At 38.5% G+C, this 19,286-nt stretch overlaps 2 protein-coding genes across 2 annotated transcripts; one reads left to right on the top strand and one right to left on the bottom strand.

Annotated features, from left to right (window-relative positions):
• Positions 1–4,047: 4,047 nt before the first annotated feature.
• si:ch211-1a19.2 (uncharacterized protein LOC100142650 homolog) lies at positions 4,048–5,139 on the bottom strand. The gene is made up of 3 exons (XM_059528755.1): positions 4,935–5,139; positions 4,791–4,858; positions 4,048–4,708 (listed from the first exon to the last, which is right to left on the bottom strand). Exons 1-3 carry the CDS (start codon positions 4,994–4,996, stop codon positions 4,353–4,355), a joined length of 486 nt encoding a protein of 161 aa, XP_059384738.1. The 5' UTR covers positions 4,997–5,139; the 3' UTR covers positions 4,048–4,352.
• A 7,806-nt stretch (positions 5,140–12,945) lies between these two features.
• On the top strand, positions 12,946–16,155 carry si:ch211-1a19.3 (uncharacterized). Its single transcript, XM_059529189.1, has 5 exons — positions 12,946–13,493; positions 14,009–14,105; positions 15,232–15,385; positions 15,553–15,680; positions 15,806–16,155. Coding segments are annotated over exons 1-5 (741 nt in total). The 5' UTR covers positions 12,946–13,133; the 3' UTR covers positions 15,808–16,155.
• Positions 16,156–19,286: the final 3,131 nt, after the last annotated feature.

Genomic DNA, 19,286 nt, shown 5'->3' on the forward strand with positions numbered 1-19,286 from the left:
ATTAGGACTAATGTGTTATGATGCACTGAAAAAAAATAAATAATTTTTTTTATAATTAAATATATATATATATATATTTAGCCTGAACATATTGTGCACTATATATAATTTAAAATTTATATGTTATTCAGCATATATACAACCCGAATTCCGGAAAAGTTGGGACGTTTTTTAAATTTTAATAAAATGAAAACTAAAAGACTTTCAAATCACATGAGTCAATATTTTATTCACAATAGAACATAGATAACATAGCAAATGTTTAATCTGAGAAAGTTTACAACTTTATGCACAAAATGAGCTCATTTCAATTTTGATTTCCGCTACAGGTCTCAAAATAGTTGGGACGGGGCATGTTTACCATGGTGTAGCATCTCCTTTTCTTTTCAAAACAGTTTGAAGACGTCTGGGCATTGAGGCTATGAGTTGCTGGAGTTTTGCTGTTGGAATTTGGTCCCATTCTTGCCTTATATAGATTTCCAGCTGCTGAAGAGTTCGTGGTCGTCTTTGACGTATTTTTCGTTTAATGATGCGCCAAATGTTCTCTATAGATGAAAGATCTGGACTGCAGGCAGGCCAGGTTAGCACCCGGACTCTTCTACGACGAAGCCATGCTGTTGTTATAGCTGCAGTATGTGGTTTTGCATTGTCCTGCTGAAATAAACAAGGCCTTCCCTGAAATAGACGTTGTTTGGAGGGAAGCATATGTTGCTCTAAAACCTTTATATACCTTTCAGCATTCACAGAGCCTTCCAAAACATGCAAGCTGCCCATACCGTATGCACTTATGCACCCCCATACCATCAGAGATGCTGGCTTTTGAACTGAACGCTGATAACATGCTGGAAGGTCTCCCTCCTCTTTAGCCCGGAGGACACGGCGTCCGTGATTTCCAACAAGAATGTCAAATTTGGACTCGTCTGACCATAAAACACTATTCCACTTTGAAATAGTCCATTTTAAATGAGCCTTGGCCCACAGGACACGACGGCGCTTCTGGACCATGTTCACATATGGCTTTCTTTTTGCATGATAGAGCTTTAGTTGGCATCTGTTGATGGCACGGCGGATTGTGTTTACCGACAGTGGTTTCTGAAATTATTCCTGGGCCCATTTAGTAATGTCATTGACACAATCATGCCGATGAGTGATGCAGTGTCGTCTGAGAGCCCGAAGACCACGGGCATCCAATAAAGGTCTCCGGCCTTGTCCCTTACGCACAGAGATTTCTCTAGTTTCTCTGAATCTTTTGATGATGTTATGCACTGTAGATGATGAGATTTGCAAAGCCTTAGCAATTTGACGTTGAGGAACATTGTTTTTAAAGTTTTCCACAATTTTTTTACGCAGTCTTTCACAGATTGGAGAGCCTCTGCCCATCTTTACTTCTGAGAGACTCTGCTTCTCTAAGACAAAGCTTTTATAGCTAATCATGTTACAGACCTGATATCAATTAACTTAATTAATCACTAGATGTTCTCCCAGCTGAATCTTTTCAAAACTGCTTGCTTTTTTAGCCATTTGTTGCCCCCGTGCCAACTTTTTTGAGACCTGTAGCAGGCATTAAATTTTAAATGAGCTAATTAAGTGGATAAAAGTGTAAAATTTCTCAGTTTAAACATTTGCTACGTTATCTATGTTCTATTGTGAATAAAATATTGGCTCATGTGATTTGAAATTCCTTTAGTTTTCATTTTATTAAAATTTAAAAAACGTCCCGACTTTTCCGGAATTCGGGTTGTATAACACACACACACACACACACACACACACACACACACACACACACACACACACACACACACACACACACACACACACACACGTGTATTATATATATATATATATATATATGCTGAATAATATATACATTTAAAAGTATATATAGTGCACAATATGTTCGGGCTATATGCTACTATTTATATCTGCTTTAAATAACCCTCTAAGCATAAGTTTTTCATTATCATTCAATTAATTATTAAAACATAATTATTTAATTAAAAATTATTTAATAATAGGGTTTTACAGTTTACAATACATAAAAAACATCATTACTTTTATACAGCATTAAATTGATCAAAATTGACATCACAGAAATTTATAACATTACAAAAGCTTGAAAAAATATATGGTGTTCTTTTTAACCTTATGTTAATCAAAAAACCCTGAAAAAAAAAAACTATTGTTTTCACAAGAATATTAGGCGGCACTGTTTTCAACACGATAATAATAAGAAGAAATGTTTCTTGAGCACTGAGGGCTGGAGTAATGTCTGCTGAAAACTGAGCTTTATCAACACACAGGAATAAATCACCATTTAAAATATATTCAAGCAGAGCAAGAGAAACAGTTATTTTTAATTAAAACAATATTTCATAAATAAAAAAAATAAAAGCAGCCTTAATTGGCGAGCATAAGAGACTTCTTTTAAAAAACATTAAAACCAGCCCCAAACATTTAGGAGTTATATACCCTGTATATATATATATATATATATATATATATATATATATATATATATATATATCAGATTTATATAGGTCAGATTTATTCTGTTAACCATGCTTCACTTCTGAGGCATGTCAAGGCCTGTCCCTCAAAACAGAGAGAGGAACCAGTTTAACAGGATCTCTGGTGAGTGTCATGCACTGATCTGACAACATTTCTGAATCCTGAATCGCTATGTTCCTGATGCTCTGCAGATGAGTCAGTGAGGCTGTAAACACGTACCATAATGTTCCTCTGGCCATGCAGATATTTTAACCCTGTTCTAGTTTGTACACCAAACCTACTTCCCCCATCTGCCTCTGTATCGGAGCGCCAGTCTCCACTCCTATGGGATTCCTATTAGAAGTTCCCATAGGACAGTGATTTATAAAAGTCATGTTTAAAAAAGGTGCTTTTTTAATGCTGGGTTGAAACTAGATTTTAATCAGTTCTTATTTTTATGAACTGATATTTATATATGATATTTTTGTGTTTTTGTAAAATACAGCTGAACACACACGCTTAATTTTCCAGCATTCTTGGATTTCTTTTCTGTGATTTATCAACAAGGGCTGGACTTGTGACTCAGATTTTCTGCAAACGCATTCTGAGGTATTGTTGTTTTCCATTTTAAACAAATATAATTGGACAACAGAATACAAACCCATTTGAAAGAATAAATCTCAGAAATGTGTTTTTTTGTTTTTCCTGCTGAAACTGAATAAGCATTTTATTATATTAGTAATAATATTCAAGTCACAATTTTTTAAAAGAAGAGAAAGGAGAAAGTGGCATGCCACTGTTTCTGAAAGCAAGATGTGTCTGTATCTCTGAACTGCTCTCCTCATGACCTTTAATGAGGTTTGTAATAATCAGATCTTACATTAAACCTCTAGCGCCCTCTTGTGATACATCAGATGTAGTAACTACACAGCAACTTCACACTGATGTCTGCAAATATATATATATATATATATATATATATATATATATATATATATATATATATATATATATATATATATATATATATATATATATATATATATATATATATATATATATATATATATATGAGGCATTGTTGGATGGGTAGGACTGAAAAATAAATGTGTAAAATAGATATTAAACGGATTTCTTTAATGTTATTTTGTACTACAGACAGTATCACGAATAGGAAGATAGTACTGTATAATAATCCGTTTTTTGCTTTACATACACAGAAAAATATGGCTAATCTATAATATCTAATCAAAGAAAAGCTGCAAAAACAACAACAACAACAAAAAAGCAAAACAAAAACAAAACTAATCAAAACATATAAAAAATTATGTAAAAGTATTAATTGTTTTCATGAAAATTTGCAGGCAATAATGTAACAATTTAACAATTATTTTAAATATATACATTATATATATATATATATATATATATATATATATATATATATATATATATATATATATATATATATATATATATATATATATATATACATATATATTATCCTTTTTCACTTTTGATTTTTAATTGAAAATCTTTATTGGAAGTTTTGTTTGCTTCACATAAAGAAGAAGAAGGGGGCTAGCTAACCAAAGAAAATGAAACCAAAACAAAACTGTATAATAATTATAAGAATGTTTAAAGCAAATAATAAGCCAAGTTTTATATAAATCAATTGCATGTTTATAAATAATATGAAAACAATATGACAATACAAAAATTCAGAATTTGGAATTTAACAACACTCTCCAAATTATTTTGAAAATATGTTGTCCTTTTTTTTTTCTCTCCCTCTTTTGATTTTGAAGTGAGATATGTGCTCCGGCTCAGCGGTCAGCGTGAATCTCTAACACAGGACACAGTTACAGTTCCTCAGGGGGAACACAGAGAGACGACTCTGCCTTATCGTAGTGAAACGCCGCTTTGTAAGTCACCTCACACCTGTACGTATTCCCATGACTCCATTTATGAGCGAGCACCGAGTACAGGCCCACAGCAGAGAAGGTGCCTCCAGCCTCTCGGTGCACTTGTGGAGGGCTGCTGTGTTTTTTGAGACCTGTTGCTCCGTGCACCTTCCATGTGATCCTCACAGCTTTAGACTGTAACCCGGTGATGACACAGGCGAGCGTCACTCTCTCTGCACGCTGCTTCTGAACGCCAGAAGGCAGAAGAATATGCACCTTCGGAGTCACCAGGTGGTCAACACGGACGTGAGGAACTGTAAGTGAGATCACGATGAGCATAAAATCAGCAACCAGGAGTAAAACTACATTTCCAAACCTCCTGAAAGCAGCTCTTACCTTCCACAATAAGTCGAAGTCCTCTGCTAAACATCTGGTTTAGTTGGTCCTTCTCACCTGATGCAATGCTGTAATAGAGATCTGCAATGAGCTTCATGATCAAATATTTATTTGCATTCATTGATTTTGCTGTTAAAATCTTACCAGAGCAGAAGAAGGGAGATAATAATAATGAGAAGACCACTTGCTTTTCTATTCTTGTTCATTTCTGTTTCAGTTAGTTTCTTTATATATCTCACTGTGTATCAGCAGTATATTTTCGCTCTAGAGCCAGTGAAGCTTGGTTTGTTTCAGTGTTGACTCTTATAAAGTTGAGACAGAGGTTGACAGTTGAGGGAAGAACGTCCCATGTGCTCACATGCTGGGTGCAGATGGTCCATTTAAAAGCACTCAACCATTACACTGCTGATTCCTTCACAGGCTGTGAATCAGGTTCTAGGAAATTACTCGTATTTTTTATAATATTACAAATATTTTTTATGCTTACAATGAAGTCTTTTAAAAAAGATATTATATTTATTACGTATTTTAAAATTAAAACGTTATTTTTAATAATATTTTCCAATCACAATGGTGTTTTCATTTGACCATCACTGAGATATTAATGTAGTTAATAATGTTGTAGTTGTTTTTTAATGTTTAGTATTTATATTATTTTTGTTTGTATTATTTCAGTTTTTTAGCACAAGCTCAACAATTTTTTTATGGTTTTAGCTACTTAATAATAACCATGACAGGCATGCATTATGTTATTTTATGCAATCACTTCTTTAATTTTTTTTTATTGCTCTGAAGTTTTTATATTTCATAGTTTATGCTACATGTGTGAGGATCAGTATGCTTTTTTTCTTTTTATCCACAGATCCAAGTGCTTTATTAGTTTGACTTATGTAATGTCATATAATAGAAAATAGATATATAGATATATTAGTTATTAGATTAACTTGAACTGCAAGTATACATTTGGTATGGTGTTAATTAATCTTTTTGCATGATAAGCCAATAAGAGAATACTGTTTTTCTTTTTTGTTATACATGTTGAAGTATCAGTTTGTTAAAAAACATATTTGACTGTTATTCAGTTAAGAGGGACATAAAAACAGGAAAGAGCCGTTGGTTTAATGGCAGAGACAGATGCTCGTCACAACACTGCCAGCACTTCTGCACAGATCTCCTGGGAACCAACTGATCCAATTAGTGCAAAGTCTGCAGCTTTTGCGATGCAAGACAGAAATATTTAAACTTTAGAAAGACAGCTTATATGAAATAGACACTGATGGAAAATTGTATGATACAATGGGCAAAAAAGTTTATTGATTTCCATAAATAAACGTAATAGATATAATACAGCATTTGCATTCAGTTGTCCAACATTTGAGTCTGGTTTTTATCTGAAAATCCGCAATAATAAGTGCCAGTATCATTTCGTAAAGTTGTGACGATTTGTAAGAGGTGACGGGGTTTTAACCCTTTCCTGGTTAAGATGGCATATCTGCTGCGGTCCAGTCCCGTGCCGTAGCGCACACATGAAGTGTTGGTGATATTGTAGGAGAGGATCAACTGTGGCCCGTGCCATAGAGTCTGCTTATACCAGCTCAAAACCCCCTTGCTGCTGTTGACCAACAGTGGGCAGCTCAGCGTGACATTTTGCCCCTGCTGCACAGAGACGGTCAATGAAGTCTTCCATAAAAAACCTGAAATTACATGCACACTGAAATGTCAATATAGTCAAAGTGAGTGAAGAAGAAATATATTCAGGTTAGGAATATTTTCAATAGGGTATTATACATACAAATTTAATTAGCATTATATTTATTTAAACATCAAAAAACAAACTTAAAATATTCGAGGAGAAAATATGAGTTCAAAACACTTACAGTGCAGTGCCAGATACACAAGTGTAAACAGCTTTATGTTGCAGCTTATGCGAAGATCCATTGTTTTATTATTTATGCAAGTGAACTTGGGTGAGAGCTGCTGAAGTGTGGCTGTCTGTATGAAGCTGCTTCCTGTAGGACGGTGGGTTCAGTTCTTACAGTCACACGAGTCTCTCAGGAGAAATTAAACTGCTGGAGGGAAGGTGCAAATGATGGGGACATGACCCCCAAAATTACACATGCAGTTGATGATATTCTCAAACAGTGTCTTTTACTTTTGAGTAATACTGTGCATCCAATCTATAGTATTTTTGTTTAAAATAATTTTAATGCAATAAATATGAAAAAAGTTCATTCATGGTTGTGATTCCAATGTTTTGAATGTGGAGAAACATGCAGGCACATATATTATGTAAACAAACCCTGAGCTAAACAAGCTCATAACAAGTATGTTATTGAAGTGAGCTTATAATAACACAAAGTGAGTTTCTTAGGCTTTTAGATATGGTAGTGCAACATTACATTTTTGACATTAATAAAGCTGAGGCTGTGATCATACTTGAAAAATGTTACTTATAATTTAAATGATAAGAAATATGTACAGAGAGTACAATAGAGTACTGTACTGAAGTACACGAGTATCTGTACTTTACTTGAGTGTTATTATTTTTTTCTGGAAACTTATGACTTCAATACACTGGAAAAACAAATATCGTACTTTTTACTCCACTACATTTCTGTCAAGGTCCTCCAAGTAGAAGTCGTTACAATGTAGCATCTTTAAAAGTCAGTGGGTGATTTTTTAATTTTTTTAATCAGTCTATCAGTAATCATTCTTGTAGTGTTAAGGGAAGTGATTTCCCAACACTGACTAGTTAAAAATGTGATATTTATTTACAACAATTTAATAATAAGAAGTTAATATTGTGTTATATATTAGACACAAAAGTGTGTAAATGAAAATATTACCTATAGAGCCACAGAAGAACTGTTGTGGGCCTCCTAGCAAAGCACAATAGACATTGACTTGAAGCACTGCACAGACTGCTCTGTGTATGATATCAAAGTAGCCTACTGTTAAGCGATTAGAGAGCATTCTTGAAATTTTTGATTTGATGTCAAATAAATCTTTCTGTTTTGCTTTTTTGTTAAAGCAGTGTTGCTGTTGTAACATTATACAGTTCCAGGTGTGTTGCCTGGTTGTGAGTTATACATCAGTTGTGTTGTGTTGCTGTGTTAGATCACTACCATGCTGCTTTTGTGGGGTGGTTCTGTTACAATACAGATAGGTCGGAGATAAGAGATGGCAGGTAATGGTTTTATTTACACAATCAGAAGTGAGATTAATGGCTGAGAGGAGACCGGGAAGTGATACTGTCCTTGGTGTAGAGCTGAGTTGAGATCCGAATGGCGATAGTGGAGATGGAGATGAGGACAAGGGAGACACACACTCACGGTGGAGACAGGAAGGAACTTGGAGACGTTGGAGACAGGTAAGTACAGCACTTTTGAGTTCTTGAAGTCAGCAGGTAGGAGAGTCCTATGTGCAAACGAGACCGGCCATTGGTGAAGCGTGGGTGAGTGCCTTTTAAGTGTTGGATGAATTGAAACAGGTAAAGAACAACGCCCACCGAGCTTGTCGGGGGTTGAGTCTCTTGGCCATCCGCAGAGACTTGGGCTTATTCCGGTGGAGGCTGATAAGGGGACTGGTAATGGAACTGTAATTTTGGATGAAGCGGCGATAGAAGTTGGAGAAACTGAGGAATCGTTGGAGTTCTTTGATGGTTGAGGGTGTTGGCCAGTTTCTGACGGCATTCACCATCCCCTCCTCCATCCGGATGCCACTGCTGTCGATGTTGTATCCAAGGAACTGCACTGAGGGCTGATGGAAGGAGCACTTTTCTGCTTTCAGGTAGAGTTGGTATTCTCTCAGGCATTTCAGGACCTCCGCAATGTGGCGACGATGTTCGGTCAAGCTCCGGGAGTAGATTAAGATGCCATCGATGTATACCAGGACAAATTTGTGGAGGAACTCTTGGACTCTTGGAACACGGAGCCATAGCCGTTGACCAGGCCATATGGCATCACAAGATATTCATAGTGCCCCGTGGGTGTGATCAAAGCTGTCTTCCACTCGTCCCTCACGTATACGGATGAGGTTGTACGCGCTGCAGAGGTCCAACTTGGTGAAGACAGTGGCACCACGGAGATGTTCCAACGCTGCTGGGACGAGAAGAAGTGGATACCTGAATTTGACGGTGATGTTGTTGAGGGATCCATAGTCGATGCATGGCCACAAGCCTCCATCCTTTTTCTTCACGAAGAAGAAGCTAGAAGCAGCAGGGGATGTGGATGGACGGATGTAACCTTGGGCCAGAGCCTCCTCGATGTATTCCTCCATGGCCTTCTCCTCCGGGATGGAAAGAGGATAGATCCTTCCTTTTGGCACTGGCTCACCCGGAAGCAGATCAATAGCGCAGACCCATGGCCGGTGTGGAGGCAGCTTGGAGGCTCTCTTAGGGCAGAAGGCGTCACTGAAGGGGGCGTAACATTTATCCACTGACCATTTCTCCATCGGGCTCTCAATGGAAGTGGCGCAGACAGAAAGCTGTTCAGGAAGCGGAGAGGATGGAACAGGAAATCCGGACAGGCAGTCCAGGAAAAAGTTGTCGCCCCACTTCAGGACTTTGCCAGATTTCCAGGAGATGACTGGGTTGTGCTTTTTCCAACCACGGGCGCCCAAGGATCACGTCAGCGGTGGATTCCTCCAGAACCAGCAGATGAATCTTCTCCTTGTGTAATATGCCGATTTGCAATGTAAGTGGGCCGACACGACGGCAAACCTGTCTCCTGTTTAGCGGTCGTCCAGTTATTGAGTGGATTTGATAGGCAGACGGCATCGACGTGGTTGTAAGGTTAAGCTGGCGGCAGAGGGCGCCAGAGATGAAGTTGCCGGCTGACCCAGAATCGAGGAGTGCGTTAACTGGAATGGAAACATCAGCAGCAGTAAGTGTTACAATAGTGGTGAGTGGCTTCATTTGATTTGCAGAAGGAATAATAGCACTCACCATGGGACTAGGAGGACGGATGGGGCATGTGGAGAGAATATGCCCTGGAGATCCACAGTATAAACACAGATTCTGGGTCAGCCGCCTCTGCCGTTCAGTCACTGACAATCGAGTAGTGTCAAGTTGCATGGGTTCGGAGGCTGGTTCTGGAGTGCTGACAGATTCTGGTTGGCAGAGGGCGAAGTTGTGTTGAAGCTCCACAACCGCACTTGTGGATCCAAACCCTGACGATAGGTGGTGATGAGGGCTTGTTTGTTCCCCCCACTTACGGCCGCGAGAGTCCTGAACTTCAGAGCATAATCATTAACAGACATCTTGCCTTGTTTTAAATTATATAGTTTCTTACCAATCGACGAATCCCACACGGGTTTTCCGAAGACTTCTCTGAAATGGTCTACAAAACTGGGGTAAGACTGAATGACAAGGTTATTCTGTGTCCACATAGAATCGTCCCATTGAAGAGCTTTACCTTGCAGTTGAGAGATGAGAAATGCCACTTTCAATCTTTTGGTGGGGTATAAGTGCGGCTGCATCTCCAGGACCAGCGAGCCTTGGAGAAGGAATCCACTGCATTCCTCCGCCGAACCAGAGAAGGGCGCTGGTTTGGCCATGGGACTGGTTTGTACTGGCGGAGAAGAAGTGGTGAAGTTGTTTCCTGGAAGTGCTTGCTGGTAGTGAAGGTGATGGAGTCGCGGTGAGAGTTCATCGTAAGGCATTGACGAGGTCCTGGAAGGGGTCTGGATGGCTCATGTTTGCGTAAGGCAGTCTTGGTCCGGTCTTCTGTTAAAATACAGATAGGTCTGAGACAAGAGATGGCAGGTAATGGTTTTATTTACACAAGCAGAAGTGAGATGAATGGCTGAGAGGATGATGATGGATGATGGGCGTGCAGATGAGCAGCAGGTGTGCATGATCAGTATTCCGGTGATGAAGTGCGCTGTGATTGGGTAGTGTTGGAGCCTGGCGTGTCTGTGACAGGTTTGGGGTGTTAAATAATTGTATTTATAATTTTGTCGACTAATTTCTGTAAGTCTGTAACATTCTAAAAGCTCTTTATTCCAAAGATACTGTGAGATAATGAGTGTTTTCAGCAGTTATAATGTATTGTAAGCTGCTTTAGAGGCACAAGATATGGTTACATACAACAATAAAACTGCATTGACATTTCTATTGCATATCAGTGTTATAGATATATTATTTATTTAGTCTGGCATGTTTTATGATACCAGTTATTAATATTTGATCACTGACTGCATTTTAGAATAAGAGAGAAAGAGAGAGAGATACAAACACGCTCAACACATGGTCCTACTAATTTAAATCAGTTTATATGCTTTTTGCCTTATCTCTGTCTTGTGAATGCACCAGTTGTTGTATTTAGCATCTTCTCCATTATGAATTATTAACAGAACATTAAATAAGAACGTGTGTACATAAAACTCACTGTGAGTTTCTCAATCTGGAATCTGAACCTGATGTTTTCTGTCCAGAATGAATGGAATCTAGAGATCTGAAGTTCAAATTCATTATGTTAGTGAGTCAGAGTGCTCTGTTATTGCTGGCTGGCTTTACAGCGCAGGGTATACCTTGACGATGTCAATGTACACATGCAAATGTTTTTTTTTTAATGCAAACAAAGAGCAAGAGTAATATGGAAAACTGCTTTGGTGTGGAGAGACTGCCAACATTTTGTTTATTAACCCCATAAAGCTTGATATATGAAATAATAGTCTTTTTTTTTTACGGAGCAGTTTATAGTTTTTAATTGAGCATAGTTTTTTTTTTTTTGCACCAGGCTTTTATGACTCATGTAGTTTAGTCTATATAGGAGAATATGGATCTCATAATCAAGGTGGTTTTATTTCAATTATCAGATCCAAATTTAGGAGAGAGAGAGAAAAAAAGCAATTTGATGCCGTTGCTGATATTTGTATGGCCAAAAAGTAGGATGAAATTTCAATAGCTTGTAATATAAATCAACGAATAAGTATTATAAATAATAGTTGTCACTCTATATCTCCCAGTAATTTGTTTTAATATGTTTTTTTTTTTTAAATCAAAGCTCTGTAGTTTATATTGTGTGGCAAAACGAAACAACGTAATTCCATAATAATTGAAAGATGAGCAAATAAACATTCATCAATAACCGGTTGTGTTTGATACTCATATTTGAACATTATTTTTTAGAAAATTATTTAAGGGTAATCAAGTATACCTAATTTTTATTTATTTATTTTTGTTTATTTTTAGTTCAGTAAGAGGTAATCTTGAAATATTACAAAAAAAATAAAAAGGTATTCTGACATTTATTCAGTGATGATTTTAATTCAAAAAGACATTTTTTTATTACAATTATAAGGTCTTTTGTTTGCTAAAAAAGTATGAAGTAGATGACACAAGGCATGTCATAAATTGTGTACAATAGGGTATTCAGCTTTATTTTCATCATACTGAGAATTTAGAGGCCTTGGAAATTTTCATATCAGAAACTTTACCTTTAGTGTATTATAAAATGATTACATTTTATTAAATGAAATGAAATAGTTTGAAAAATGGATGGATGGATGCAACAATGAAATATCTTCTACCCCAGAACTGTGCAAAACTGACAGATGTTATTAAACCTCCCAAGTCTGACGAAATCTAGAATGCACCAGAATCTTGCAAGACTTCATAATTCAAGCACAGGAACTCAATATAAGGGGGCCACAGCACATAGAAACAGCCTGCACCCTTCAGTATTGTGTAATCACCCCCCAACTGATGACTCATCACTCCGGGCAGCAGAATTTCGAAGGTCCATTCTAACTCAAACCAGCTCTGAACTGCTGCTCTTTAATCAGCAAAGGATGCATATATGAAGTCTATAGAGATATATCAATATATACATACCAGCATGTCTACCTTTATAAAGTGTAATCAAGTGATAGGCATTATCTAAACAGAGATAAATAGAGTCCGTTCTCCTCGAAGCTGCTGTACTGTATGTGTGTGTTCATGTGACTCAGAGGGGCATGGACAATCTGTACCTGGCAAAAGTTCAGGAAGCTCTGAGTTGCTCCGGTTAAAACCGCTCAGAATAAGACTCCGCAGAGGTAAAACGCTCTTCTGAGGTCTGGGACCTCTGCCATGACACTCCCCAGTACAGAAGAATGGAAACTGAAACACACTTTTTTAGTAAAAACAAGAGGGAGGCGCCTTCTGGTTTCCCCACTAACGGCGATGGATAACCTCTAGCTGATGTCACGGTGAGGCAGTCTGTATGTTGTGTAGCGGGACGGCAGGTCCATCTCAGAAGAGAGCCACTCCCCTTTCCTGAGCTGAGCTTGAAGGGGAAACCCAGGCTTAATAAGTTTCATTTCACTTAGAAGACGGTCAGTCGTCGGATACATAACTACATGCCTGCTTTACTCGTACATCACATACCTGAAAAGATGGCAAGCCCCAAATCTTCTCAGACCATAAGTAACATCGTGATCGGCATCTTGACCATGTGGTCCATCATCTCTCTTATTATTATTGTGGTATGGGCCACTTCGCCCGAGATGAAAGAAGCGAATCAGTGTCACAAGGAGATGCAAGCCCTCAGGGAGAAATATGAAGGGGAAAAAGTCGAGTGGACCAAAGACCGAAAAGCCTTCGAGGAGCTGGTGAGACAGGGATCGAAGAACCAGTCTGCTCTACAGAAGCAAATAGACCAGTACAAGGAGCAAATACAGTTTGAGAACATCTCTTTGAGCGCCACCCTCCAAGAAAATGTGAGTTTATCTTCTTGTTTGGGTTTCTTCTAGCCTTAACCTCGGTACGTTTACACATTGTGAGGTTATGAGATGCAGCTATGAAAAAGTTTTCTTCTTGTTGAAAGTCAGATATGAAACTGGTTTTGTTTTACATAATGAGCCCCAACAGGAAGTAGAGAACAAATCAGGTTGAGTTCAGTCTTAACAGTTATGCAAATATATGCCAAATCATATGATCCGAACATTAAACACATCTCTTGCCCATTGAGGGGGTAGGATATCAATCACAGCTCTTCCTGGAATAAACGTTCCTGATAATCTTCACATTGTTCCAGACAAAACATGGGAGTTATGTTGTATTAAAAGAAGTTCTTGTCTTGATTTTTGTGGCCTTGTTTTGTCAAATGTCGTTTTGGATCTTTAGAGGCAGTGGTGTTCACTCACACGCTCGTGAGATCTGACAGCCACACCTTAATGTGGTAGTGTGAACATGATGAACTTGCGTTTAATTAACTTTCTGTCTCTCTCCGCAGATCATTCTGAAAGGAAACATCACGATTTTGGAAAGCAAAATCGAAGAATACAAGCTCATCAAGGAAAACCTCACTGCTGAAATCAGACAGCAGAAAGGTATGAAAATTCACATCAGAGTTTTCCCTCTCTCTCTCTCTCTCTCTCTCTCTCATTTTCCCAAATGTAACCAAAGAAACTCGGAAGAGACAACAAACAGGAAAGGCTTGTTTGTGACATGGAATTCTTTACAGATTTCTTTGCCTTGTTTATATATGTGCATTTATGTATTATATTTACTGAAAGGTTGTCAAATTTAATACGAGTAAAATTATACAGCCGTTCAAAAGTCTGGAACTGTAAAGTTTTTGAAAGAAGACTGCATTTGTGTGATTACAAATCAAGTAATATTGTGAAATATTATTATAATTTAAAATATCTATAATATCTATTTAAACACATTTTAAATTGTAATTTATTCTTATGATAGCAAAGCTGAATTTTCAGCATCATCTACAACCAGACTGACCAGCTTGGTCAGACATGGGAAACCATAGACCAGTTTAAGGCTGACAAACCATTTTAAACTAAGCTGGAGACCATCTAGTTAAAGTCACCTTTGCCAGGTGGGAGATCATCTTAAACTACTTGAGACCATCTTAAACCAACAAACACCATCTTAAACCATCTACAACCAACTCAAACCAACCTGTTAAGACTATAAAACCACCTAAAGTCATTGTTTGTTTTTCAGCAGGGAACAATACTGTTTATCCAAATTTATACTGAGCCAGTATTTCATGGCTCACTAAACAATTGCAGGAAATGACTCCTGAATGCATGAGATATGAAAATAACTGGGAATACAAGAGCGAGAGAGACCGCCTCACGTGGCCCTATTAAAGGGAAATAGTTAGCAAGCTTTGATAAAACATTTTCACAAGACACAAGAACAACCAAGGTCATATTTTAACACCAGTATTGAATTTGAGACAAAGCAGCAAGCGAACAATGCTCATAGTCAGTCAGCTACCAGCTACGACTCAAAATAGTGCTCTGACATCACTAAGGTCCTTTAAGAAACAAACTGAGAAGTCACACCGTGCCTAGACATCGAATGTTTGGCATATTTTTAAGAGTACTGTTTAAAGAGGAGTGCTAACATACTATTGGTATTACACTGAAAACGATCTGACAAAACCTTATGAGTTGCGTTGTCTAAAGAGTGTTTTCATTATCGTTTCAGACCAGATTGAAGCCCTGGAGCACAATTTGACTCTGAAGGCTCAGGAGCTGGCATCTTGTGAGGCTCTACGCCTTGCTTCCAAACAGCTCCAAACTGCAGCAGAGGAACAGAAGAGGGCCTGCGAGACCAACAAGCAAGATTTAGAGAAGCAACTGTAAGTCATTCAGCATCTATTCCATCACTCTTGAAAGAGTTCTTGTTTTATTAAAGCATCCGTCTAATGCCAAAATTGTACACTGCATTACATTTATGGTTGCTGATAAATTTAAATATCACATTTTGTTGCTGAAATGATATGAGATTTCTGTCCCTTCACCACAGCACAAACTGCAAAAATGTGGACCAACATGTCCATCAAGCTGAACACACTGACAGCGGAGCCCAAGGAATCACCATGAGTAGTGTTTCACTGGCCATGATCGTTTGCCTCAGTCTGCTTTTGGTACCATGTAAGTGCATTCTGTGTTTAAGTGAATCATACTCAGAGTATTCAAGCTGATCACAGTCTTTGTTGTGTCGTTGTTGATGATGAATCAGTATCCTGTGTGCTAATGAGACTCTGGTTTATTCTCAGAGAGGAGAGGAAGGCTGGATGATGGAGTATTTGGGTATATGATTCGGTGCAACACTGCTCTGAGGATACCGCTCAGTTGCACTTGTAACCCTGGACTTGAAGCACATTTAAATCTTTATTTGGATGTGCTATTGATCACATGTAGTCAATGAAGGAATTTGTGTTGCAAAAAGTTTTGATGGCACGGTTGAGAGCAATGGAGAATTTTTCACCTTATCCAAACAACATATGCTGTACTTCATTGGTGATAACTTTTTAGTGTCTAGATCTATCTGAATTGTATTTATTTTAGTTTGGAGTAAAAAGGCAAATACGCCGATGATATTTTAATGTTAAGAGCCATTCAGAAATTTGATCTCACTGTCTTTTTTTTAAAGAATTTCATGAAAACATTTTGAAAGCTATTTTTGAATAAAGTTTAAATGTTGACTCTCTTGTTGAATGTTGAATTTTGACTTGATAAAAGACAGCCTTAATGTGTGTAACCTTTCCATCACTACTGTGTCAGTCTTATAAAACAATAATATGTTTAAAGAGTTCCTAGAACGATACTGAGAGAAAGGAAAAAAGACACACACACACACACACACACAACAATAAATGGTACAGTGTATACTATGATCTACATATAAATTTAACCATAAAATGATTGCAACATCACTCAAATGTGATTAAAATAAGAAATTAAACAATGTGACCTTTTTTCATAAAAGATACATGTTTTTAAGCATATTCTGTATTTATTTATTAATTTAGTATGATACTAAAATAAAGTGAGTAATAGCCTGTTTGACTGGTAATGTGGTCTTAACATGTTCGGGCACCGTGAGGGGGCGACCCACTGTAAATTATAACATTATGACTACTGTTTTTCAGTCTTCTCCTATTATAGCATTTCTGAATTGCTAAAACACATTTCTTAAAACCTTAAACACAAATCCCAACCTTCAAACTAAGTTCACAGAACCCCAGACTCTTCTGGCAAAATCTAAAAATCGCTTCAAAACCATCTCACCTGTACTCAGTTTTTGTCAAATCATACACACACATTAGTCAATAAACTACAGATCATTCATTAGACACTTGGAATGTGACAGAGACTTGTGTGATGCATTTTTCCTGCTTCCGAGGACAGGTGGTGCATTACTCTGCCTATACAGGGCAGATCTGTCAAATTCAAAATTGATACTGGGGCTGACATCACCATCATGTCTCGCTGTACATATGAGAGCTTACAAGGGCGCCCTCCACTGGACAAAGCCAGTATAAACGTGAGAAGTTCTGGGGGAAAAGTGAGCTGTAGCCTATGGGAAAATTCCTAGCAAATACTGAAAGTAAAGGGAATTTTTTTAAATTTGGGTTTTGTTGTAGATGGACCATTTGCTAACAATTTGCTCAGTAGAAGCACTGCTTGTTAGATGGGCCTATTAGAGAGGGTGGATGAAATCACAAACTACGGTGATGTCTATGGAGACATTGGCTTGCTCAAATGTGAACCAGTCAAAATTACACTTAAGTCATATACCACTCTTTATAGTCTGGCCAGCCCTCGCAGATTTCCCTTTCCCCTGTTACCTAAAGCAGAAAAAGAGCTGGAGCGTGTGCAGTCATTAGGGATAATCTCTGAAGTCACTGAACCAAAAGAACGGTGCGCCCCACAATGGTGCCCGTAGTAAAAAAGAATGGTTCTGTCAGGATTTGTCTTGACCTCACGCGTTTTAATCAGGATGTAAAACATGAGCGCTTTATTTCCTCAACATTAGAGGATATTGCCCCCAAACTCTAAGGAGTCTGTGTTTTTTTTCTACTCTGGACACATCCTCAGGGTTTTGGCAAATCCCTTTGAACCCAAGCTGCGTGAAGTTGACCAAATTCATAACTCCAGTAGGATGGTTCTAATAGACTGCCATTTGGGGTTAATTCAGTGCCTGAAATTTTCCAAAGAGAAATGAGCAGACTTCTGACTGGACACAATGGCACTGTAGTTGTGATTGGATGACATACTTGTTTACGGTAAGGACCAAAACGAGCATGACGAGAATCTTGAGGGTGTTTTGAGAACCATCAGAGAGTCTGAAATTGAACCGTGATAAATGTCACTTTAACAAATCTGAACTGCAGTATTTCGGCCACACAATCAGTCATGAAGGAATCAAGCCTGATGCAACTAAGGTGAAGGCAATGATATGCCTAGTCCCACTAATGTGACAGAGCTTAGGCAAATTCTGTAGTCAGTGCAGATGCGAGTAGTTTGGGTTAGGAACAGCCTTGCTCCAAGTTTAAGTGACATGACATACAGCAAAGTATGGTGACCCATACTTGGAATTTGTGCTCTGCTTTTAACCCATCCAAAGTGCACACACACAGAGCAGTGAACACACACACACACAGTGAACACACAAACCCAGAGCAGTGGGCAGCCATTTATGCTGCGGCGCCCTGGGAGCAGTTGGGGGTTTGGTGCCTTGCTCAAGGGTACCTCAGTCGTGATATTGAAGGTGGAGAGAGCGCTGTACATTCACTCCCCCCACCTACAATTTCTGCCAGCCCGAGACTCGAACTAGCAACCCTTGGATTGCAAGTCCAACATTCTAGCCATTAGGCCACGACTGCCCCTTATGGTGATACAGCACATGCCATCGCATTCTGTTCCAGAATCTTGACTGAAGCGGAGTGCAGATACTCCTAAATCGAAAAGCAGTGCCTGGCAGTGCGTGGGCATGCGAGCGGTTTATCCGCTACCTTCAAGGTTTAGATGAATTTTGCCTGCAAACAGACCACAAACCTTTGGTCCCCCTCATTAACTCATATGATATTGATCATGCCCCATTATGATGTCAGCAGTTACTGATGCGCCACATGTGCTTCAATCCCCAGTAAATTTTTGGTGGTGGCATGTTAGAGGGTACTGCCACTCAGAGATGGAGGATGAGGTGAAGGCATACGTTGAAGCAGCCGTCAGATCTAAAGAGGTGTCACAATCAAAGCTGGATGCAATTAGAGAGGCCACAGAGGAAGATGCAGATCTTCAGGCAGTGATGAGCTTTCTCAACAAGGGTTGGCTAAAGCATATACCCTACCCATATACCCATACAGCTAAAGCTTCCTTGTCTGTCGTCAATGGGCTGCCCCTGTATGAGGACAGGATTGTCATTCCTGAGATGATGAGAGAGGAGGTGTTAAGCCAAATTCATGAAGCCATCAGGGCCCCTCCAAATGCCATCAGAGAGCAAAGATGTCAGTTTGGTAGCCTGCAATAGGTAATGACATTAACAGGAGGGTCTCAATGTGCACCTTTTGTAGGGCCCACAAACCCACACAAAGGAAAGAACCTGTAATTACTACCTCCTTGCCTGCTGGTCCCTGGCGCAAAATTGCAGCAGATTTATGCGAGTTGAGTGGTAAAACTTACTTGATAGTCATAGACCAGTGGTTCCCAACCTTTTTCAACTCGCGGCCCACACAACCAAACACATATGTT

This window comes from Carassius carassius, chromosome 38, assembly GCF_963082965.1.
Source record: "Carassius carassius chromosome 38, fCarCar2.1, whole genome shotgun sequence".
Classification (NCBI taxonomy): Eukaryota; Metazoa; Chordata; class Actinopteri; order Cypriniformes; family Cyprinidae; genus Carassius; species Carassius carassius.